Source organism: Typopeltis vanoorti, chromosome 12, assembly GCF_054136105.1.
Source record: "Typopeltis vanoorti isolate ZY-2024b chromosome 12, IOZ_Tvanoo_1.0, whole genome shotgun sequence".
NCBI classification, from domain to species: domain Eukaryota; kingdom Metazoa; phylum Arthropoda; class Arachnida; order Uropygi; family Thelyphonidae; genus Typopeltis; species Typopeltis vanoorti.
Window position 1 is genome coordinate 76585885 of NC_143560.1, and position 26684 is coordinate 76612568.

At 35.6% G+C, this 26684-nt stretch overlaps 1 protein-coding gene across 1 annotated transcript in view; it reads left to right on the forward strand.

Moving 5' to 3' along the window:
• The window catches only part of LOC150100903 (programmed cell death protein 6-like), a 104945-nt gene that overhangs the window by 44219 nt on the left and 34042 nt on the right, over positions 1-26684 (forward strand). Inside the window, exon 5 of the mRNA XM_090401118.1 lies at positions 3527-3685. Within this exon, the coding sequence (XP_090257244.1) occupies positions 3527-3685 (159 nt within the window). The remainder of the gene's footprint in view (positions 1-3526; positions 3686-26684) is intronic.

Genomic DNA, 26684 nt, shown 5'->3' on the forward strand with positions numbered 1-26684 from the left:
TCTTGTGGACTTGCTTGTAAGATGAACTATGACAGGTGCAGGTCGTGGCAAGCCTTGTTTTTTGCTCTTCCTAGGAATTCGATTTACGGTCTGAATGTCGTTAAGCTGTAGGGGGATGTCAATTGCATGGCCTAATTTTAAAACTACGTCTCTGAGGTTTTCTGTAGGTGCAGTGTCAGGAAGACCGTTTATGATAAGATCTTTATGTTGTTACTGATTTAAACGTTCATATTGTAGTTTAGAGAATGAAGTTCTTGATGGAGTTCGGATGTTTCTTTCATCAAATTGTGTTGCCTGTCATTTAGCGTTAATGATGATTTTGATATCTTTTACCGTTTGCAACATTTCTGTCACTGCTAAATTATTATGTTTGACCAAATCTTCATATTCGCTAGTTTTTTTTGTTATTTGTTCGTTCTGTTTGTCAAAGAGTTCTTGCACAAGATCTACTAAGCTGAATTTTATAGTCTCTACACTATTTTTTATTAGTAAATTTAAAGGGTTGAAATTATAGGACTCACCTGCATTTTTTTGTCTGTTCAGTTCATCATCTGATTTTGCCTCTGGTGTAATCGGCTGCATCATAGGTGGCTGGCTGCCTTAGATGCATTCCTTTGTTCCTCCTGCAGATTACACACTTCTATTCCTCACGTGTTGCATTGGTTTTACGTTACGTTGTTTCTGAAAAGCTGGCACATTTTAAGTGTAGAATCCTGCTACATTTCGTACAGGTTATTTTATTTCCGCCAGGCGATAAATCCTCCCGGCATTTGATATACTTCATGACTCACCTTTCTTTCCTTGAGCAATTGTGGCGTGATTGTAAAGATGGCGACGTCCTTTATTCTTTGCTCGTTGTTGACCGTGGTCCTCTCTGTTCACTTTTCAACACTTCAAAATTTGGTTTCTTCTTAGCCAATTTCAGTTAATTTTATATCACTGTCTTCGGCATGACTGGTAGAGTTACTTGGGAACACTCAAATTAAAAACAGGAGTTCAAACCACTTTAAAACTATAAAAAAATGGGGTCAGCGATATCACCGTGCACCTGTTTGTATGCCTACTTAATAATAATAATAATCTTTATAAATTTTCTATTCTTCTTCTTTATCTTCACTGATTTGAGCTTCTTTTAGGTAATTGTTAATTATGATATAGCATTCTAATGCTTTCTTCTTGTAATAGATATAGTTTGTATACTTGTTCTTTCTTATTTATTTCCTTTCTCCATCTTGCTAATATTTCTATTTTAGAGACTACTAAATAATGATCTGAAAAAAATTTCACTTCCTCTGTAAACATGTACATCTCTCATTCGTGGAAATAGTTTCTGATTAGTAATGATATAATTAAGTTAAGGGGATGATAAATCCCTCGTTATTTTTAAAACCAGATACGAAACTCGGAGATCGAAATCTAAGAGTTTCATGCCGAAGAACTATCAGCGAGTCCAAGCGTAAGTCAACACCTGGGTAGTATACAACACTAAGGCAAATTGTAGCAAAGATGGAGCAAGCTCCATCACTATCCTTAATATTTTCTCATAATGTAAAACGCAGCTCCTAGGAGATGTATTACTGTTTTATATTATGAGGAGAGGTCACTACTCAGACCGGTTTCGACCTTTATTGAGGTCTCATCAGTGAGTAGGTAGACCTGGATAATACGAAGGTTTAAGTGAAACTAACTTACATACCCCTACTATACGAATTGCCAGAGCGGTGTACGCATATATTATTACTATGATAAAGAGCCAAGAGACTATTTTTTTTTAATACATCTCCTAGGAGCTGCATTTTACATTATGAGAAAATATTAAGGATAATGATGGAGCTTGCTCCACCTTTGCTCCAATTTGCCCTAGTGTTGTACTACCCAGGTATTGACTTATACTTGTACTTGCCGATAGTTCTTTGGCATGAAACTCTTAGATTTTGATCTCCGAGTTTCGTATCCAATTTTAAAAATAATGAGGGATTTATTATCCCCTTAACTTAATTTACACTGCCAGAAAAAAATAGCCTCTTGGCTCTTTATAGTAATGATATAATCAATTATAGATCTTGTTCCTCTGTCATTCCAAGTATATTTATTTATATTCTTCTTTTGAAAAAAAAAGTTTTGGTTATTTTAAAATTATTGAAAGTACAGAAGTCTAATTGTTCTTGACCATTGTTATTATTGCAAATTTCTCATTATTTTCCTAAGACTTTTGGGATTTTATTATTTCCAACTCTAGCATTAAGATCTGCTATTAATATATAGTAAGTTTTATTACATTTATTTGTTTAAAAATTGTTCTCATAAAATTGTTTGGAATTCTCTTTCCCACCTCCTTCAGGGGGCATATACTCCTATGATATTTAAGTAGCTTCTATTTGTGTTTAATTTAACTGTTATAATTTGATCATTTAAAAAATTGTACTTTCGTATTCTATTTTTCCATTTATTATCAATTAAAATGGCCACACCACTAGAAACTCTGATATGTTGGTCCACTTCAGTATATAGCATAGCAACACCATCTACATCTTTTGTTGCCTTTAATTTCTTTTTTGTTTCTGTTATCCTGACTATATTAATTCTTTTAGTTTTTAGTTGTTTTACCAATTCTAATTCCTTTGTTGTTATGCTATGCACGTTCCATGTGGCTACTTTTAAAATTGCCGAGATTCCTAATTGTTTACCTTTGTTCTTTCTTGGTTGTTTTCCGTTGTTTCGGTGTAATGAATTTTCAGTTCCAGCATCTGAATTATAGAAATATTTTACTTGGTAAGGTAACCAGCCTTATGCAAAACCCCCAACTGGAGGACCAGGGTATCTATCTTAGTGTGGCTCCTACTTTTTAACCTGTCCAGCTATGGAGGACCTACCAGTAGCTTAGCTACTGCTGGCATGGCTCTTGAGGTCATTGGTGCACACAAGCCTCCTTACTGTGTCAAGGTAGAGATCCCATTAAGAAGGTCGATCCACTCTCTTAAGCATAAATGCCATCCCCTGGCACATCCTGGAGTATATGAAGTTCCATGTGATTGTGACTTGGCCTATTATGGACATAACATAAAAAAGATTCACTACCATTATTATGGCAAGTCTGGACTGGCACATGATACTTTGGACACCACTTCACACAGGAATAGATGGAAGAAAACGATTGTGCTCTATAGAAGTTGTTACAGGTCAGAAAGATTATTTTTAGAGTCAGTCATGGCTATGATGCTTTCTCCTAATCCAAATAAGTATGGTTGCATTAATTTGCCAAAAATATGAGAGACTGTTATCTTAAGGCCAACTCCTATATAGCTGTAATACTTTTTTTACAACATTAAAGGATTCCAAATTAGGACTTTAGATCTTTTATCCATTATAATTTTAATTGTTTCACTTACTCATTGTCACATGTCAACTATAAGATGTAATGTGCTTTGAAGATGCTGGTTTGAAATACAATGGTGTTGTAATATCATTTAAATAAATTATGAATGTATAGCAATGTATGATTTATTTTATTTTATTTTTTTACCAGGAATGTTTGATCGCGATAATAATGGAACTATCAGTTTTGAAGAGTTTGTTACACTATGGCAGTATATTACAGATTGGGTAAATTGTTTCCGTCGTTTTGATGTAGACAACTCAGGAAATATCGACTGTAATGAATTAAAAACTGCAATTACAAGTTTTGGTAAGTATAGTCTTTTATTTAATAGAATACTTTTAAGTGTCATGGTCAACTGACTGCAGCAGATACATTCATAACAGATATACTGTACCAAACCATTGAAAAGTTCTTTTTTAAATAACGAAACCTGTGGTGAGATCATAATTAAAAGAAACACACGTATTAACCACAGTGAAGATTATTTAATTGTAAGTATTTCATCCTAAGTATCTTAGGACATCATCAGTACAGTAGTTTAAACAATAATAGGAATAACATACAGTTAGGGCACATGATTACAATAGAATCTCATTAAACGTGCGTAACATGTTACAGAAGTAAAAAAAAATAAATAAATAAAAAAATAAGTAATAATTATTTTACATAATTTTGTATGACAATTTCACATACTTTAGGAATAGTAAGAACGTCGTTGCGGTTTAAATTTGATCTGTGTAGTAGGGCTTCAGAACTTTCTTTATATAAACGTTCATGTTTATATAAAGATCTATGTAAAAGTTTTTAGACTTTTCCCAATGGATCCTATGGCTTGGGTTTTCAATTCCGTGTTGAGAGAGGCCAGATTTCTGCGGTTTAAAAAGACGAACGTGGTCTTGATGTTCCGAGATGTGGTTCTGAACAGACCTACCTGTCTGTCCAAAGTAAGACAATTTGCATGGGCATGGAATCTCATAAATGTCAGGCAACATCAAAGATGAGAGTTTGTCCTTAGGAGAAGGTAACAAGTTGAAAATTTGGTTGATAGGTTTGTAAGTAGTGACAAAATTGTATTTCTTCATAATTTTAGAAAGACGTTCAGAGGTGCCTTTGATGTAAGGTATGGGAATCCTATGGACTTCTTGTCTGGTTTGATGTGTGTGGGAAAGTGACTGATGATTTTTGAGTTGTTTTAGGATTATATCCATTTAGGATGGCTGTATTTTTCAGTCACTTTCCCACACATCAAACCAGACAAGAAAAAGTCCATACAACACAAATAAAAAATGCAAAAAGAAACTACTACAGAGACGAATTAACCTCTGCACAAAACAACATGAAAGAAACCTGGCATCTGATCAACGAGATGCTAGATTGTGCTTCACGCCACTGCCTCTGAAACCATAAAACACAGCTTCATGAAAGATGCAATACCAGCAACTAGCAAATGACTTTAACCAATACATTGCAGACTCCATCCAAGAACTGCACAGAAATATTCCCTCAATCACAAAACGTGATCCTCCACTTGGACCACAATCAAAACAGACATTATGGTTCCCAACCATAAAAGAAGCAGAACTTTTCTCTGTAATACATCAAACCAAACAAAGGCACAGGAATTGATGGTATAAGACCTAAAGATATCAAGCAACATGCAACTAGCTTAGGCACTATCCTACTAAAATTAATAAATAAAATATTTAAAACAGGACAGATACCAAGTATGCTAAAGATTGCCATAATCACACCCATAACAAACGTGGAAAAAGAAATTTAATCAGCAATTACAGACCCATAGCAACATTACCAATTATCAATAAAATTATGGAGTGGATCGTACTAAAGAAACTCATAGCATATACAGAGAACTTTCATATTATCCCCAAAACACAATACGGTTTTCAGAAAAATAAGGGAACAACATCTCTCTTAGAAGACTTTACAGACGTAATTAATACTGCCTTAGACAAAAACAAAATTGCCATGTAGTCTTTATTGATCTAACTAAAGCATTTGATACACTTGCACATCAAACGTTGTTAGAAAAGCTGAGGCATGTTGGAATAGATGGGTCTCTGCATGGGTAGTTTACAAACTATCTTCAAAATAGAAAGCATATCACACATTTCAGGTCAAACTGAAGTAGAGAGCTACCAGTAACCTGTGGAGTGCCACAGGGAGCTGTATTCTCCCCAACTCTATTCAACATTTACATGCACGATATTAATCAGCTACCTCTCAAAGGTTATATCTTCCAATACGCAGATGATACAGCTATAATATCCATCCATAATAATGCAAGCACAGCCCAAACAAATATGCAACATGACATAAATCTGCTCGTAGACTGGCTCACCAAAAACTCCATAATCCTAAACTCAGATAAGACAAAATTAATGATATTCAGAAATCCACTGACTCAACTAGTTGATAACAAATATATAACCATCCAACACCCACTCTCCAACGTAAAAAACACACAGAACAGTAAAACGACTACAATCACTCAGGTTGAAACCATACGATACCTTGGAATTTACTTCGATGCAGATATGAACTGGAATAGGCACATAAACCAACTACACAACAAACTCAGAACAATAACTGGCAAACTCTACAGGTTAAAAGACATAGTTCCAACACACCTAAAAACACTAATATACAAAGCACTATGCCAAAATATACTAAGATACGCTATAACAACGTATGCTTTCTGTGCACCCTACAAATTAAATAGATTAATGTCGCTACAGTACAAAATGACAAAACTGATCTTTTGGGAACAAAGAGAAAATCACGACCTTATAAACATTGCAATGGCAGAACACAAAATACTGACAGCAAAACACTTATGTCACTATGCAACTTTGCTAAAAGATTATTTCAATGCCAACTACAGGACAGTCAGAAATACATACCATATAACAAGACCTTAGACTACTAATTATATCACATATAAATACAATAATCACTACGGAAAGGCCATGCGAAATTTCTACATCCCAGACATGATAAACAGATTACCTTTTGAATACAGAAACCTTACAAACTACAGTAGCCTGAAAAGAGCTCTAAGGACATGCTATGAACAAGAAACACGCATCCAAAATGGCATACAAACTTAATGAAACAATATATTCGTTCAGGCTTCCAGTTCAGCGACGCATCAAGACATTCCAAGTTATCATGTGTGTGTGTGTGTGTGTGTGTGCATGCGTGGCATGCACGAATTTTTCAATCAATGGCTGCAGTGGAAATCAAACCTATTAAACATAGGTTTGATTTCGTAACTTCCCAATACAGCAAACAAACCAATAAATAATAACTAACTGGTGTCATCCTGAGATAAGCTTACAAATAAGCTTTGAGGATGAAAGCTGAGAAATTACATCATCCAAGATTAAAATTAAAAAAAAAAAAAAATCCAAATCCAAACCCATATATCACATTTCAGTGCTGTAGTTACAGCACTTAAATATACTAAAAAAAAAAAAAAAAAAAAAAAAAATCAAAATTGTAAATATATATAACTCATTGTTAAATGAATAAATGCTGTATTATTATTAATACATACATTATACAGGGAAAGAAAAAGAAAATCTGTACAAATTTCATTGTTACAAAAAAAAAACAGAATTAACCTGTTGTAAATATGTAATCACAATATTAATCATAATTTTAATAATAAAAAAGGATTGAATTTTTTTAATAGAAAAATATGTAATCAAGTATGTATCATATGTAATAAAAAAAATTATTATTAATATGTGACACCTCCAGGGAGTCCAAAGACTCATCGAGGGAGAGTGTGCCAACAGCATCGAACAATTGACCCCTTCCCACTACTAACTGCACTCAAACTTGCTTAACTTTTTGCGTGAGCCATTAGTAGCAGAGGCTCTTGTAGAGCAATGCTTCAAAACTATAAAACAGTTGCACATAATTTGCTAAATCATGTTTTGCAGTTATGATGTTTAAGTTAATAAGAAAGTGTCGAAAGTCTGAGAACTTCTAGGTCATTCTTGAACATAGTGAAAAATACAACCCTATATTATTGGATGTGTGATGCAATGCATTATATGATTCTGATTATTATTATTGCACCTTCTATAGAGTCGGCAGATCGTCGTTGGAGCTTCATTCAACTGACAACATATTTATCATACTGAATTGTAAAATCCTTAACCATTTCTTGTATTAACAACACATTCTGGTAATGGGTTCCATTCGCTGACAATTCTCCATGTAAAAAATCTACTCCTCACACCCCTCTTCACCACACTCTTAAATAACTACTTCCAGGGATGACTATTGGTTTCTACACTCTTGCCTTCTACTCTTTTTATAATCTCATCTGGATTAATCCAATAAAATCCTCTGACTAACTTAAACGTTTCTATCATATTACCTCTTTTCCTCCTGTCCACTAAACTCTGCAATCCACATTTTTTCAACCTCTCTCAATAGCATGCAGTCCAAAGTCCTGATATTGTCTTAGTCATTTGCCTCTGGACCCTTTCCAATGTCTCCACATCACACTGAAAACCAGGTGACCGGATTTGAACACAATAGTCCAAGTGTGGTCTGAGAGTGCTTTATACAGTGACACAACCACTTCCTTATCTCTACATGTTAGAGTACTTCTTATCATAGCAGCAGTACAATGTGAAGCCTTTGCAGCACTAGCAATATTTCCTCTAAACTTCAGTCTATTGTCAACCATCACTCCCAAATCTCTAATCTTATCCACTTCCTGCAGCACGGCACTGTCGATATAGTATACAGCCTTATATATCTGCACTCCAAAATGCAGCACCTTGCACTTATTGATATTAGAATTACAACCCCACTTCTTTGTCCAAGTAAAAAGTCTGTTCAAATCTCCTTGAAGGGAATTAACATCAGCAGTGTTACTTATAATTCTTCCCAACTTTGCAGCATCATAAGCAAACAACTGAAGATCCCCAGTCAGTCCAAATGATATATTATTTGCAAACAAAACAGCAGGGCCCAAGAACAGAACCCTGGGACATGCCTCTGGTTACCCTCCTTTTTTTAGACACTGCTCCATCATACACAACCCGCTGGTATTGTTAAGCCAATATCCGATCCATCTAACCAATATACTATCTATTCCCATCCTCTGCAGCTTGTACACCAACTTATCATGGTAATCTATCAAATGCTTTTGTAAAATCCAAGAATATCACTGTATATGATTCTCCCTTATCTAACACACTTGTTACCATATCATAAAATGCAAGTAGATTGCTAGAAACGGGACCTACCCTTTACATATCCATGCCGACCATCATAAAGAATGCTGTCTATCAACCCAATCCTGTATTCTATTCCTAACCAATCTCTCCAACACCTTGACCACAACCTCAGTTATACATACTGGTATATAATTGAAAACTTCTGTCCTAGAACCATGCTTGTGGAGTGATACTATGTTGCCTTCTTTCTACTCCTTAGGAATCCCACCCACTGCAAGACTTTCATTAAATAACCAGGTCAAGGGCATAGCCAGCTGTGGTGCACATTCCTTAAGAATATATGGTGATATGTCATCCATTCCCGTAGCCTTATTAACATCTAACCCAACCAACACCTGGTACACCTCTGATTCTTTCACTTCCAACCACGTCATTTACACCAGTATGATATATGCTGATAAAGTGCTCATTCAATAATTCCACCATATCCTTTGCAATTGTTATTCTGCTGCCATGACTATTCACCAGTGTCAACCTCCCATAATTATTGTTTCTCTTGCTTGCCATAAAGCAGAAAAATTCTCGAGTTAACCTTGGCCTGACTAGTACCACTCCTCCGTAGCATTTTCTTTTCAGCACAGCTTGCTTGATTTCATTATTCATCCATTTCACTCCTATTCTATTTACTTGCTTAACCCTTGGTATGCAGTTATACATTACTTTTGTCAGATACTGCCTCGTGAGTTTCCATGTATTGTCAACATCTTTTTCACTCAGCTCATCTACCCATCTTACTGATGCTAACTGACTACAGAGCTTCCTATAATCACCTGTGTTATACTTCCACAACATATAAAGTTGTGGTAGTATATCCATTTTTGGCAGTAACCTTTTCTTGTTTCATCACTCTCAAACAAGTACCTCATAATTATAAATTAAAGATGCCAAGAAATTACATTCTTGGTTTAATCCTTTATCCAACTGTAAGCAAACACAGTTTGCACCTGAAGTAATTTCAGGACTGGGCAACTCATATATAGAAGCTGATGACTTCACATCACTTGCTTTAGTATTACATAATGCAAAGCATATATCCTTACGGACATGTATAATGCTATGCATTATGGGAGGAGTCACTACCCATACCAATTTCAACCTTTATTGAAGTCTCATGAGTGGTAGCCAGACCCAGAAGTGATACCAAGGTTGAAGTAATGCAGAAGTCGTATTTCCATATACGACTAACTAAAAGGTGTCTCACCTCATTATTAAAATACTCTAGATTACAGATAGATGTTGGAAGTTTTTTTGCACTTGGGTATACTATAAATTAAAGATGCCAAGAAATTATATTCCATTCCTGAAATTACTTCAGGTGCAAACTTCGTTTGCTTACACTTGGATAAAGGATTAAACCAAGAATATAATTTTTTGGCATCTTTGATTTATAGTATGACCAAGTGGAAAAACTTCCTATACCTCATGATTACTCTCACCAACTGGCAGCAGTGTGTCAGCAGCTCATTAACAACTACATCTTGTGAACATAGGCCAGCTGTTACAGCATTATAATAAGGCATAATAATCATTGAAGTTGTTCCTTGTTACAAATCACAAAATTTATGAAATCAGGCAATAGATATGGTTTATTATATAATAAAGAGGATAAAGTTAGCCATAATATCTATGCTAATGCAGCAAACAGTGTTAGCCAGCTTGTGCATGCTGAAACTGTAGTTGCAAAAATTTGATAGTATAAAATATAACTCAGCAAAAGAAATGAACTCTCTGAGAGTTCTATTGTCCTTTATTAATGGATTAACTAAATTCCATTAAACCATCCTTTAGCATTTTCACATAACTCGATTACTATTTTAGAAGCCTATGGAAACTTTCAGATTTCTGCAATTAACCATTCAGTCTATTTCACTTTATTATGAAGCTTTTTATATCTCAAGTGCACACAATGTGCGACTGGGATGGAAAGAAAAATATTGACATTTTGCAGCAGCCATTCACAATTCTTTTAGGTGAATTAGTGAACAACATCCATTGGCATGGGTTATATACTTTTGTACCAAAGCTAATTATGTCTAAACCTACCACTGCAATATACTAGTGAAACTTCCTGTGAAGTATATATATATATATATATATATATATATATATATATATATTTGGATATAATTTCTTTCTCACAACAGGTTCTTTGCTTGAGTTTTGATCTCAGGATCTTTGCAGAATCCTTTGGTAGACTTAAATCTCTCGCCAGATATTTTCTCTGTGTAAGCTGTTCTTGCTACCTATCAATTTCAGGCTAGTAAGAGTCATTTTCAGCGCTTACATTAGCATCACTTAATGCAGTTATTTTTATCCAATGGTGGTGAAAATATAAGTAGTTGAGACATGATTGACAGAAGATTTTAATAGATGTTCTTTTTGTTCCTAGCATTGTAGCTTTTTACATTAGCTAGGAAAAATAGCGAAGTTTTTCCGTAGCTTTTCGTACAAGGCATGCCATTGAATAGCAAAAGGAAGGCAGTGAACTTTGTGATGTCCACAGTTTATTTGGAACTTTGAGTTTCAACTGAAAGTATTTATAAGAAGCATTTTTCATATTTGTAATATTGTTTCATTCTATTCAATTTGTAATATTGTTCTACTCCTTTTTCACTACTCAGTTACCACAGATATAACAAAATGCAGCTCTGGAACTGTTACATATGTTTTTTGTGATACATGCATTGCTGAAAATTAAACAAAAATAAAACAAAGATGAAGTGCTCAAACCGAAACACTATTTAGAATGATATACATTGTCCCTTGAACAAATGGGTTTAATTTTATGCGGATATTTTTTCAATAAATATATTGGAAATTTTTTTGGAGATTTGCGACAATTTGAAAAAACTCAAACAAACCATGTAGCTTAGAATATAAAAAAAAAAAAAAAAAAGTTAGGTATGCCATCATCATCAAATTCCTGCCATGTACCCTCAAGGGGTGTACAGGATATGATAGTACTACATGAAAAAATTACATCATTACTAACTTCCTATCTACAATTTTCCTCCAAATCAGTCTGTTACTTGTCAAGACTCCAACATTATCAGATCTTATATTTCTATCGTCTGAGGTACTTTGTACCATATCAATCCACCTATATCTTGGTCTTCCTCTGGGTCGTTTTCCTGCAAACCTGGCAGAGAACACTTGTTTTGCTAATCTTTTCTCTCCCATTCTATTTAAGTGACCATACCACCTGAGATTAGCTCTGCTAATGCATTCTTGGATGCTGACAATGTCAAGTTCTTTCCTAATATCCTCGTTTTTAATATGATATTGCCATTGATGCCATCTGTTCACACCTCTAATCTTTCTCAGGAATCTCATATCTGCGGTCTCTAGTCTTTGGTCAAGTGTTTTACTTCTAATCCAGCTGTCTGATCCATATGTTAAAACTGGTTTGAACACTGTCTTGTGCACAGCTAATTTAGTGTTCCGACTAATTTCTCTCTTATTCCATATGAATTTATTCAATTGACTTCCCACCATACCATCTTTGTTGATTCTTTGTCTATTTCCATATTTAATTTATCATCTTCACTAAAAATCGTGCCTAAGTAGCTGAAATGTTTTACTTGTTTCACAGGTTCCCCGTTCACAACACAGTTGAAATTTTCAACAATTCTACCTATTTTCATTGTCTTTGTCTTTTTATTGCTGACCTTCATACCATATCTATTACAACAGCTATTCAATTTAGTCAGAGAATCCTGCAGACTTGTAGCGGATTTATTTAGAAGTATAACATCATCCACATAAAGCAAAGAGCTGACATTAACATCTCCAATTTTGATATCATGTTTAATACCACTTTCCTTCATAATGTGATCCATATAGATAATGAATAACAGAGGGGATAATGTACATCCTTGTCTCACACCAGATTTAACATTAAACCATCTTCCTGTACTTCCTTCAATTCTAACTACTGACTTACAACTCAAATAAAGACGAAGTATTGCTTGATATAATGCCCCTTTGACACCATATAACTGTAGTGTATTGAATAGCTTCTCTTTTGGCACCTTGTCATATGCCTTTTCCAAATCGACAAAACTTAAATACAGATATTTGTTATATTCTCATGCTTTCTCGACTATTTGTCGTAAAGTGAAGATCTGATCCTGACAGCCTCTATTTGGCCTGAATCCAGCTTGTTCTTCACCTAGCTTTTCTTCCACAATTCTTCTCAACCGTTTCTCAAGTGTACTTGCATAGATTTTGCCAGGAACACTCAGTAGGGAAATACCTCTGTAATTCTCACATTCAGTTTTATTTCCCTTTTTATATATGGGTACTATGAGAGCGCTACTCCAATCATCGGGAATTCGTCCCTCTGTCTTTCTAAACTATGCAGTGGAGCCACTGTAAGACTTTTATACCACCATACTTCAGCATTTCTGGTCGAATATCATCTACTCCTGCTACTTTACACATTTCAAGCCTTTGATGGTTTTTTCTACTTCAAGTATGGATATGTATTCCTGGTCAGTGTTTTTTACCACTGTGCTGTCATTGCTGCGTGTTTCATTTAGCAGTTTTTCAAAGTAATTACTCCATACTTCAAGGATATCTTTTTCTCCCGTTTTCATGTCACCTTTATCATCTCTAACTCCTTTTACAGCACTCTTTCCTCCATTCCTCAGCTTCTTCAACAACCTTCAGAATATTTTGCCACATTCTTGATATTTATTTTCTATATTCTTGCCAAAGTCCTCCCATGACTTTTGTTTAGCTAGTTTTACACAGTCTTTAGCATTCTTGCATTTGTCTCTGTATTCTGTAAGAGTAAAAGCTGACTTATTTACCAGGAACATTTGATATGCTTTCTTCTTTTCCTTCACTGCCTCTTTAACTTCCTGTGTCCACCAGGGAGTTCTGATTTTTTTATCCTTGCAGACAACCTCACCACATGCCTCTCTGGCAGAATCAATCAATGCTTTCTTCAGAGTTTGCCACTGAATCTCCATGGTTTGGTTTTTGTTCTCAAACTCTTTCATTTTTTTTTCAATAATCTTTCTGTATTTTAGTCTACGGTTCACATCTAAGAGCTGCTCAACTTTTATTCGCTTTAAAACTTTCTTATATTTTATTCTTTTCAATATGAAATTCAATTTTATCCTGCTGAAGACTAAATAGTGATCACTTCCAATTTCAAATCCTCTGTACACTCTGGTGTCCTGCACCAGGGAGAAAAAATCACTATCAACAATAACATAGTCAATGAGACACCTTTCTTATTCCTAGCCTCTTCTCTCCATCTGAATTTGTGCACATTTTTATGTAGGAACATGGTGTTAGTAATAATCAGTCCATGTCCTGAGCAGAAATCCAAGAGATATTTGCCATTATTATTAGCTTTGCTCTTTTCTCCAAATTTTCCCAAAATATTTTTCTATGTCTGACAGTTATTTCCTTCTCTGCTATTTAGATCACCAACAAGGACCAACTTTTCCTTTTTCATTGTGTCAGTTGCTTTTTCTAAAGCGTCAAAAAATTCCTCCACTTCTACCTTAGTAGAACCTTCTGTGGGACCATAGGCACAAATAAGTCTCATTGTCCACTTCCCCATTCTCATATTTGCCCACATTACTCCACTTGAGACTGATTGCTATTCAAGAAGATTAGCCTCGTATTTTGTGTTGAATAGTATGGCTACTCCTTCTTTTCCTTGATTGTCATTGCCTGAATATAACATTTTGTATTTATTGCTCAGAAGAGATCTCACCAGTTTTTGTCTTTTTTGTTTCAGTGACGCCTATTATGTCGATCTGGTACTTATCTAATTCCTCAGCTAGCTCCATTTGTTTGCCATTCAGGCTTCTTACGTTGATAGTACCGATCTTTAACTCTGGTGATGTTGAGTTCGGGTTTGTTTTCAGATTTGTTCCATGAATGTGTAAATCATAAAATAGAGACTTGTATCTACATACAATTTATGCATTCATGACATACTTAACTTCTTTTTCTTATTTTTATTTATTTATTTAATTTTTTTGATATTTCTAAGCTATACCGTGTGTGTATATAAAACATACACATCTGTTAAAGTTAAAATTTATCAAAACTTATGCGCATACACAAACACTTACAGACCATACATGGTGCCAATTGCACTCAAGAGAAATGTAAACAAACGAAAAGATGCAATATTAAATCATACTGCATAAAGCATAAAATTAATTGTTAATTAACAGTTAATTTTAAAAATTAAATACATTTTTTAACCATTCATTAGTGTATAGGCCTTGAAAAAAACCCTGATTGATTCAGCCAGAGAGGCATGTGGTGAGGTTGTCTGCAAGGATAGAAAAAGAAAGTTAAAGAGGCAGTGAAGGAAAAGAAGAAAGCATATCAAAAGTTCCTGGCAAATAAGTCAGCTTGTGCTCTTAGAGAATATAGAGACAAATGCAAGAATGCTAAAGACTGTGTAAAACTTGCTAAACAAAAGTCATGGGTGGACTTTGGCAAGAATATAGAAAATAAATATCACGAAGGTGGCAAAATATTCTGGAGGTTGTTGAAGAAGCTTAGGAATGGAGGAAAGAGTGCTGTAAAAGGAATTAGAGATGATAAAGGTGACATGAAAACAGGAGAAAAAGATATCCTTGAAGTATGGAGTTATTACTTTGAAAATTTGCTAAATGAAACAAGCAGTGATAGCACAGTGGTAAAAAACACTCAATAGGCATATAGTCAGGAATACACATCCATACTTTTTATTATTATTATTATTATTAATCCAAGACCTCATGGAGTCAAAGACTCATCTGGGAGGTCCTTTTATCACACACACACACACAGCTCATCATACCATGCCTCGAACACATTCAAACTCCTTGCAGACACCACACCTCAGGCAGGGCATTCCAATCATTCACAACTCTACACAAAAAAAAACCTGCCTCTCACTCCCCTACGCACACCCTCTTTATACAGTTTCCAGGGACTTCTGGTTCTCCCCTGATCTCTCACTATTTTCTGTAGAACCTCTCCAGCATTGATCCTATAACAACCACTTAATAACTTGTAGGTCTCTATCATATCTCCCCTCTTCCTCCTGTCCACCAGACTGCAAGTTGCATCTTCTCAATCTTTCCTCATACTCGACATTCCAGAGGTCAGAAATTCCCTTAGTCAATCGCCTTTGGACCCTTTCCAACATCTTTCCAACATACTTGAAGTTGAAAAAGCCATCAAAGGCTTGAAATGTGGAAAGGCAGCAGGAGGATGATATTCAGCCAGAAATGGTGTAGTATGGTGGTATAAAAGTCTTACAGTGGCTGCACTGCATAGTTCCGAAAGCCTGGAGAGAGGGACGAATTCCTAATGATTGGAGTAGAGCTCTCATAGTACCCATATATAAAATGGGAAGTAAAACTGAATGTGACAATTACAGAGGTATTTCCCTACTGAGTTTCCTGGTAAGATTTATGCAAGTATACTTGAGAAACGGTTGAGAAGAATTGTGGAAGAAAAGCTTTGTGAAGAACTAGCTGGATTAGATAACTAGAAGACTGTCAGGATCAGATCTTCACTTTACGACAAATAGTTGAGAAATCATGGGAATATATCAGAGATCTGTATTTAAGTTTTGTCGATTTGGAAAAGGCATATGACAAAGTACCAAGAGAGAGAAGCTATTCAATATGCTACAGTAATATGGTATCAATGGGGCATTATATCATGCAATACTTAGTCTTTATTTGAGTTGTGAGTCAGCAGTTAGAATTGAAGGAAGTACAGAAAGATGGTTTAATGTTAAATCTGGTGTGCAACAAGGATGTACATTATCCCCTCTGTTATTCATTATTTATATGGGTCACATTATGTAGGAAAGTGTTATTAAACATGATATCAAAATTGGAAATGTTAATGTCAGCTCTTTGCTTTATGCAAAGGATGTTATACTACTAAATAAATCTGCTACAAGTCTGCAAGATTCCCTGATTAAATTGAATGACTGTTGTAATATATATGGTATGAAGGTCAGCAATAAAAAGACAAAGACAATGAAAACAGACAGAATTATTGAAAATATGAACTGTGTTATGAACGGAGAACCTGTGGAACAAGTAAAATATTTCAGCTACTTAGGCACGATTTTTAGTGAAGATGGTAAATTAAATATGGAAATAGACATCAGAATCAACAAAGCTGGTATGGTAAGAAGTCACTTGAATAAATTCATATGGAATAAGAGAGAAATTAGTCAGAACACTAAATTAGCTGTATACAAGACAGTGTTCAAACCAGTTTTAACTTATGGATCTGAGAGCTGGGTCAGAAGTAAAACACTTGATCAAAGACTAGAGACCGCAGATATGAGAGTCCTGAGAAAGATTATAGGCGTGAACAGATGGCATCAATGGCAATATCATATTAAAAAAATGAGGATATTAGGAAAGAACTTGACATTGTCTGCATCCAGGAATGCATTAGCAGAGCTAATCTCAGTTGGTATGGTCACTTAAATAGAATGGGCGAGGAAAGATTAGCTAAACAAGTGTTCTCTGCCAGGTTGGCAAAAAAACGACCCAGAGGAAGACCAAGATACAGGTTAATTGATACGGTACAAAGTGCCTTAGAAGATAGAAATATAAGATCTGATAATGTTGGAGTCTTGACAAATAACAGACTGATTTTGAAGAAAATTGTAGATAGGAAGTTAGCAATGATGTAAATTTTTCATCTAGTAAGGGTCAATGCTGTATAACTGAGAGGAGACCTCCACATAGCCTTTAAAGGAATGTGGAGAACCAACCAGGGCTTCTGACCTAATGTCCAATCCTCACCTTCTTGTGATGCACCCTGTTGGGTGTTACATGGATACTGAACGAATGAGGATGGGCTGGCAGTTTGGGATTTAGCCGACCAAATTGTATTCTTACTGGTTAAACCAAAATACAGAATGATGGTACAACATGACAAAATTTCATGCCGGCTGGGGCACTGCCCGGTTAAACAAGGGACCCCATTGTTTTTGCCAGGGAAGCAGGGCGAACAGTGAAAAGTCAGCTACTGGAACAAATCTGAAAACACACCCGAACTCAACATCACCAGAGTTAAAGATCGGTACTATCAACATAAGAATCCTGAATAGCAAAGAAATGGAGCTAGCTGAGGAATTAGATATGTACCAGATCGACATAATAGGCGTGACTGAAACAAAAAAGACAAAAACTGGTGAGATCTTTCTGAGCACTAAATATAAAATGTTATATTCAGGCAATGACAATCAAGGAAAAGAAGGAGTAGCCATTGTATTCAACAGGAAATACGAGGCTAATCTTTTTGATGGCAGGCAGTCTCAAGTAGAGTAATGTGGGCAAATATGAGAATGTGGAAACTGGACAATGAGACTTATTTGTGCCTATGGTCCCACAGAAGGTTCTACTAAGGTAGAAGTGGAGGAATTTTTTGAGGCTATAGAGAAAGCAACAGATACAATGAAAAAGGAAAAGTTGGTCCTTGTTGGGGATCTAAATAGCAGAGTAGGAAATAATTGTCAGACATACAAAAATATTTTGGGAAAATTTGGAGAAAAGAGCAAATCTAATAATAATGGCAAATATCTGTTGGATTTCTGCTCAGGACATAGACTGGTTATTACTAACACCATGTTCCAACATAAAAATGTGCACAAATTCACATGGAGAGAAGAGGCAAGGAATAAGAAAAGTCTCATTGACTATGTTATTGTTGATAGTGATGTTTTCTCCCTGGTGCAGGACACCACTATCAACAATAACATACGGAGGATTTGAAATTGGAAGTGATCACTATTTAGTCTTCTGCAGGATAAAATTGAATTTCATATTGAAAAGAATAACAGGTAAGAAAGTTTTAAAGCGAATAAAAGTTGAGCAGCTCTCAGATGTTGACTAAAATACACAAAGATTATTGAAGAAAAAATGAAAGAGTTTGAGAACAGGAACCAAACCTTGGAGATTGAGTGGCAAGCCTTGAAGAAAACCCTGATTGTTTTACCTAGAGAGGCATGTGGTGAAGTTGTTTGCAAGGATAGAAAAATTAGAACTCCATGGTGGACATAGGAAGTTAAAGAGGCAGTGAAGGAAAGAAGAAAGCATATCAAAAGTTCCTGTCAAATAAGTCAGCTTGTGCTCTTACAGAATATAGAGACAAATGCAAGAATGCTAAACACTGTGTAAAACTAGCTAAACAAAAGTCATGGGAGGATTTTGGCAAGAATATAGAAAATAAATATCAAGAAGGTGGCAAAATATTCTGGAGGTTGTTGAAGAAGTTTAGGAATGGAGGAAAGAGTGCTGTAAAAGGAGTTAGAGATGATAAAGGTGACATGAAAACGAGAGAAAAAGATATCCTTGAAGTATGGAGTAATTACTTTGAAAAACTGCTAAATGAAGCAAGAAGTGAGGACAGCACAGTGGTAAAAAACACTGAGTCAGGAATACATATCTATACTTGAAGTAGAAACAGCCATCAAAGGCTTGAAATGTGGAAAGGCAGCAGGAGTAGATGATATTCGACCAAAAATGCTGAGCTATGGTGGTATAAAAGTGTTACAGTGGCTGCACTGCATAGTTCAGAATGCCTGGACAGAGAGACAAATTCCCGATGATTGGAGTAGAGCTCTTATAGTACCCATATATAAAATGGGAAGTAAAACTGAATATGAGAATTACAGAGGTATTTCCCTACTGAGTTTCCTGGTAAGATATATGCAAGTATACTTGAAAAACGATTGAGAAGAATTGTGGAAGAAAAGCTTGGTGAAGAACAAGCTGGATTCAGGTCAAATAGAGACTGTCAGGATCAGATCTTCACTTTACGACAAATAGTGGAGAAATCATGGGAATATAACAAAGATCTGTATTTAAGTTTTGTCGATTTGGAAAAGGCATATGACAAAGTACCAAGAGAGAAGCTATTCAGTACGCTACAGTTATATGGTATTAATGGGGCATTGTATCATGCAATACTTAGTCTTTATTTGAGTTGTAAGTCAGCAGTTAGAATGGAAGGAAGTACAGGAAGATGGTTTAATGTTAAATCTGGTGTGCAACAAGGATGTACATTATCCCCTCTCTTATTCATTATCTATATGATCGCATTATGAAGGAAAGTGGTATTAAACCTGATATCAAAATTGGAGGTGTTAATGTCAGCCCTTTGCTTTATGCGGACGATGTTATACTTATATAGAAATAGACAACAGAATCAACAAAGCTGATATGGTAGGAAGTCAATTGAATAAATTCATATGGAATAAGAGAGAAATTAGTCGGAACACTAAATTAGCTGTATACAAGACAGTGTTCAAACCAGTTTTAACTTATGGATCTGAGAGCTGGGTCAGAACTAAAACACTTGACCAAAGACTAGAGACCGCAGATATGAGAGTCTTGAGAAAGATTAGAGGCGTGAACAGATGACATCAATGGCAATATCATATAAAAAACTAGGATATTAGGAAAGAACTTGATATTGTCAGCATCTGGAAATGTGTTAACAGAATTAATCTCAGGTGGTATGGTCACTTAAATAGAATGGTTGAGGAAAGATTAGCAAAACAGGTATTCTCTGCCGGTTTGGCAGGAAATCGACCCAGAGGAAGACCAAGATATAGGTGGATTGATACAGTAAACAGTGCCTTAGAAGAAGAAATATAACAGCTGATAATGTTGGAGTTTTGACAAGTAATAGATTGACTTGGAGGAAAATTGTAGATAGGAAGTTAGTAATGATGTAAATTTTTCATATAGCATTATCATCTCCTGTACACCCCTTGAGGGTACACGGCAGGAATTTGATGATGATGGTGTATATGCTAGGCTACTGTAAAGCAATTATATTGCTGCTTCTTTATTAACAATGCATGAATCATTATACCTGTCAATAAATATGAATTTCATTTTCACATTATCGTTTTCATTTTTGATGTCTAGTGTTAGTAATACATATAACACCTACAATGTTTTATATCATATAAGACGATACTGATGTAGAATACTGACTGACAGACAGACAGACATTGTAAATCAGCTGTATCAATAAATACAGTACAGCACTGTAAATGTATTTTCTCTTCCTTATGATTTTCTTAATAACATTTTCTTTCCCTGGCTTACTTAATTGTAAGAATACAGTATATCATCATCATCAGCCATTGTCAATCCACTGCTGGATGACTGCATTTCCAAGATTACTCCAAAACTGCTGTCCATGGCTCTCCTTTCCCATGTCACTCCAGCAAATCTGATATCATCAATTCACTGATTTAGGTCGGCATTATGGTCATTTTTCCTCTCGTGGAATCCAATCCAGTACTTTTTTTTGTCCATCATTGATCTTGTCTTCAAGCAATATGCCCAGCCCATTGCCACTTCAGATGTTTTACTCTTCCTATGACATCAGAGACTTTGGTTTGATTTCTTATTGACATATTCCTTTTGTGATACCAAACATACTTCTTTCCATACTAAATTATGTTGTTCTTAATTTTTAAATTTCCTTTGTCTTTAGTGTCCATGTTTCACAGCCATATGTCACTATTGGAAGAATACATTGGTTAAAAACTTTTCTCTTCAGGCATAATGGTAATTGGCTTTTGAATATTGAATATTATTTTCCAAATGCTTTCCCCCCAAGCATGTGCATCTTTTAATTTCATCCATGATATTTTGTTCTGTTGATATCTGTCGTCCTAAGTGTATGTAATGATCTACTTGTTTAATTTCATCATTATTGATTTTTATTATTTCTGGTTGGACATAGCTATTGAACATAACTTGGGTCTTCTTTAGGCCAGCTGTTTTGCTAGCAATTTTGGGTTTATGGATTCGAGTCTATAATTCATGTGCAGTTGAAGTAAAGTAACTATGTCATCTGCAAAACGTAAATGGCTTAAATGTCTTCCATTTATCTTCAGACTTTTCCCTTCCCAATCAAGAAGCTTGAATATTTCTTCTAGGCACGCTATGAATAATTTTGGAGATATTGTGTCACCCTGTCTTATATCCCCACCCCGCACCCTGTATTTCCATAGTAGAGATGTTCCCATCGAAATAAATTGCTGCTGTGGCATTGGTGTATGCTGATTTGATGGTCCTGATGTATGGCTCCTCCACTTGTTGGTTTTGTAATGCTTTAAGTATTGCACAAGTTTTAAGTGAATCAAAGGCTTTCTCATAATCAGTAAAACCAAGACATAGTGGTAATTTATATTCGTTACACCATTCAATAATCTGCTGTACAACTTGAATATGGTCCATTGTACTAAAGCCACTCAAAAATTTCACTTTGAAAGCCTGCCTATTCTTTTGATTGTCCTAGGTTTAGAGTCATACAAAGCCTGCGAGCCAAGACTTTGTAAACCAACAATAGTAGACTGATGGGTTGGTAGTTTATCAAGTCTTCTACTGCACTATTTTTATGTATCAGAATTAGGGTAGAATTTTTCAATGTTCTTGGTACATCATTTTTCTTCAGACAAGTTTTTGCGAAGATTTTGTAGATAATTTCTTCACCTGCTTTTAGAAGTTCAGCTCTAACTCTATCCTCACCTGCAGCTTTTCCATTTTGCAAGCTTTGGATGCTTGTGTCATGACTTCTTCTGGTAGAATCTGTGGTGGTATTTAAGCTATTTTGTAGTCGTCTTCTTCATTTAATTCGTCATCCTGATATAATACTGAGTAAAATTCTTCAATTCTTTTTGCTATAGCATATCTATCTCTGGTTTTGGTCCCATATTGTAGTTTGACTGACCCTGCAGGTAGTGCAAGACCAAGGTAACTCATGGTAAAAGTAGAATAAGCTCTGATCACTAATCTTAATATTTACCCATAATGCAAAGCACATCTCCTGGAGGAGATGTATGATGCTTTGTATTAAAGAGTTACCTTGGTCTTGCATTACCTGCAGGGTCAGCTAGACTTGCGTTACGTGCAGGTGCAAACTTGACTTATTTGTCTGTTTGCTTACTTGGGAAATGGAGTAAAATCAGGTTTAAAATAGCTTGGTAACTTTAACATTTATTATACTCAAGGTAAAATCCTTGCTACATTTATATCTCCCCCTGAGATTTTTATTTAATAAGGTTAAAACACCTTATGGTAACTTGTTCTGGTAAAATACTTATAAGCTTCGTATTACTAAAATCTTGATATTTCTAGCCTGGCTCCGACTGATGAGACCTCAATAAAGGTCGAAACCGGTCTGGGTAGTGGCCCCTTGCCTTTAATACAAAGCATCATACATCTCCTCCAGGAGATGTGCTTTGCATTATGGGTAAATATTAAGATTAGTGATCAGAACTTATTCTACTTTTACCATGAGTTACCTTGGTCTTGCACTACCTGCAGGGTCAGCTAGACGTGCATTACATGCAGGTGCAAACTTGACTTATTTGTCTGTTTGCTTACTTGGGAAATGGAGTAAAACCAGGTTTAAAATAGCTTGGTAACTTTAACATTTATTATACCCAAGGTAAAATACTTGTTATACTTCTTTTTTTTGGCAGTTTATTTGAATTGAATCTTACTGCATACTATACGATGGTCACTTCCAATGTTGAAAGTGTTTATAATAGAACCGTCTTGCAAGATATTTTTCTTATTGCTGAGGATAAAGTCAATTTCACTAGTTTTTACATTTGGGCTTTTCCATATCCACTTCCTATATGTTTTTTTCTTGAAAAAAAGGAATTCATGATGTAGATGAAAAAAGGAATTCATCACAGTATATAATACATATAAACTAATAGTACAACATATAATACATGTAGTGTTTGAAATATGTGTTAATTGACCATTTATGTTATCAGTAAGGCTTCTGGGCAACAGTAGGCTGTTAGTAAAGTTTTTTGGGAGTCAAAAGTTATAAGCAGATTTTTGACTGAGTGGGGGTTCAGTGCCCCTAATCCTCTGTTCATTGCAAACATTTTAGATATTTCAATAGTATATAGTTTTTTGTTGCTTTAAAAAAAAAAGAAGAAAATATTATTTATATGATTCTATAGGTATAAACAAAGAGTGCAATATTTCATAAAGAATATCTATAAAGAATATGTACAAAATAAATCATTAGAAGAGCATACAGTGGTACCTCTACTTACGAACCACTCAATATACGAACTTCTTTCATATCCCATTTTGACCTCTAGATATGAACTGTGATGCTTTTCTTTTCAAATGAACTAAAGCCAGTTTTACATTATACTTTTTAACTTTTTCCTCTAGTACTAGAAACAGTACTAATGCAGAGTACAGCATATATGTATGCATGCATGTTTAGCTGAGCACACGCTGAACCGTCCCTAGTGTAACGATTGTTTACTACATCGTATTTGTCCAAAATACGACGAATGCTGCACATATTTGTTTTTTGTGTATCTATTTTGGTATTTGTGTAAACAAACAATACACTTCGTGATGATTTTTTTAGGTTTGTATTTAGTATGTATACTGCATGTATTTCTTTTTAAAAGTGACATGTTTTATTGTAGCTTCACTTTTATTTTCTGAATAATCTACCTGAATATAATAAGCTTTATACCAAAGCTCTTTTCCAAAGATGTTTCGAAGTTATCACCGACACCGAATTAACCCTCAGGGAATTCTGGAAGAATCACTTCAATATTCTTCATTGTTTGCATCTTATTAGTCAGGCATGGGAAGATGTTTCTGTGATAACTCTAAAATCAGCCTGGAAAAAGTTATGGGCCGACTGTGTCCAAGGAACTGCATTGGAAGGACTTGAAAGCGAAATTGACATTGTAGATACAGTTGTCTTCTCCCTGGGCAAGAGCATGCATTTGGAAGTTGAAGTTAAGAAGAGAGAGAGATAGCAGGAAAAAGAAAGGGAGGAGGAGGAAAAGCAAATGTCTTCAGAGGATGAAGAAGACAGCAACAAAAAGGAAGCAATTCCAACAAGTCATGTAAAAAAAAAAAAAAATCTTGCAGCACTGGGGCAAATTGCAAGAATTGGTTAACAAGTGGCATCCAAATCAAGGTGTTGTTTCTATAGCCACCAACATCTTCAATGACAATTTCTTGATCACTTTAGAAGGTTGTTAAGGAAACAGATAAGCGTCATTTCACTGATCAGCATATTATTTTCAACATAGGGCTGAAGAAAATCGCAATAGAAATTAAGAAAGAGATTGTGGGAAAATATGAGAAAGGAGTCAGGCAAAGTGATGCAAGCACTGTGCAAGCAGTATGTATGACTTGTCCAAAACCACCATGACTACAATTGTCAAGAAAGCAGATTTTTATAAGGAACTGGATGTGGGCAAAGGAGTGTCATCACGAAGAAATAAAGTTATGGAAGAAATAGAAACTTTACTACTCGTTTGGATTAATGACATGCAACTGAAAGGAGATAGTGTATCTCAAAACATGATCTGTTTACAAGCTCAAACTATTTACAAAGATCTTTCACAGAACCTGCCATCCACTAGCAGTAGCAAAGACATTGGCGAAGAGTTTAAAGGCTAGCAAAGGATGGTTTGAGAAATTCAAGAATAGAACTGGTATCCATAGTGTTGTTAGACATGGAGAAGGTGCTAGTGCTGACAAAGAAGCCGCTAGGTTCATGAAGGAATTTCAGAAACTGATGGAGTCAGAAGGTTACAGACCGGAACAAGTTTTCAACTGCGATGAAACTGGGCTTTTCTGGAAGAAAATACCTTAGAGAACTTTCATCACTAAGGAGGAAATGACATTGCCAGGACACAAGCCAATGAAAGACAGACTAACTTTGCTTTTTTGTGCCAAGAAAAGGGTCTGCCTGAGAAAGTTCTTCTTATAATGGACAATGCTCCAGCATATTTCACTGTATAATTTAAGGAAATTACAACATACTAGGATATACATTAAAATAAATTTTAATATATTTCAATATTTCGGCAACGTCACGTTGCCATTTTCAAGTACAAGACATGTGCATGCAATCACAACAAAACAGTAAGTGAGGAAGAAGTAAAAAGCTATTATTTCTCCTGAAGTCCTGATGGTGCCCTCTAGCGGGCAATGTTGGTATTCTTGGGCGATTGGGCTGAAGGTCTTCTGATGTAGGTTTCCCAAATTTGAGGAAGTCTCATGCAGCCAAATTTGTTGAGGTTAGGATCGTTTCTTAGGGCTGAAGTTGATTCCATGAAAAGCCTTTCATATCTGTATTTGCTACGGTGTATTATCCTGGCTTTCTTCCAACGTATTCTATGGCAGGTATCCAGTGCATGATCAGCAAGACCAGAGTGGCTGTATTGGTGAAAACGGATGTAGTCCTTGTGTTCTGAAATTCTGATATTTGCTGTCCTGCCTGTTTGGCCAAAGTAGGACACAGCTTACAGCTGCAAGGAACCTGGTATACACCAGGTAGGTCTGGGGGGGGGGGTCTTTTGTAGAGCAGATAAGGGATGCCAATTTTTATATGGTTTATAACAAGAAGTTAAGTTAGGTTTTTTTTAGGATTTTTGTGATTTTTTCCGAGGTGCCTCGGATATAGGGTATGGTGATGGATTTAGATTAATCCTTGTTGTGAGGGGGGTAGCCATTGGCTGAGAAAGTGTTGAGAATGTGGTTTACTTCTGTGGTTAGGGCATTGTCATTTGAGCAGATAAGTTTAGCCCTGTTGTGTAGTGTCTTAATGACTATATTGTTGTGAGGGGGGGGGGGGTTGTTGATGAAATTATCTGCCTCTATGGGTGGGATTTCTATATACTGAGAAAACCAAGGTTCCATCAGGCTGGTGGGTGACTAGTGTGTCTAAGAAAGGAATGCAGTTGTTTTTTTTCCTTTTCCAGGGTGAATTTGATTCTAGGGTGTTGGTTGTTTAAGTGTGTTAAGAAGCAGAGGAGTGCATCGGAGCAATGTGGCCAAATAGCGAATACATCGTCTACGTAGCGAAGCCAAATGGTTGGTTTTTGTGGGGCAGAGTTTAAGGCTTTCTCTTCAAAAGTCTCCATATAAAAGTTGGCCAAGGGTGGGGAGAGTGGAGAACCCATGGCTGTTCCCTCTATTTGTTTGTAGAAT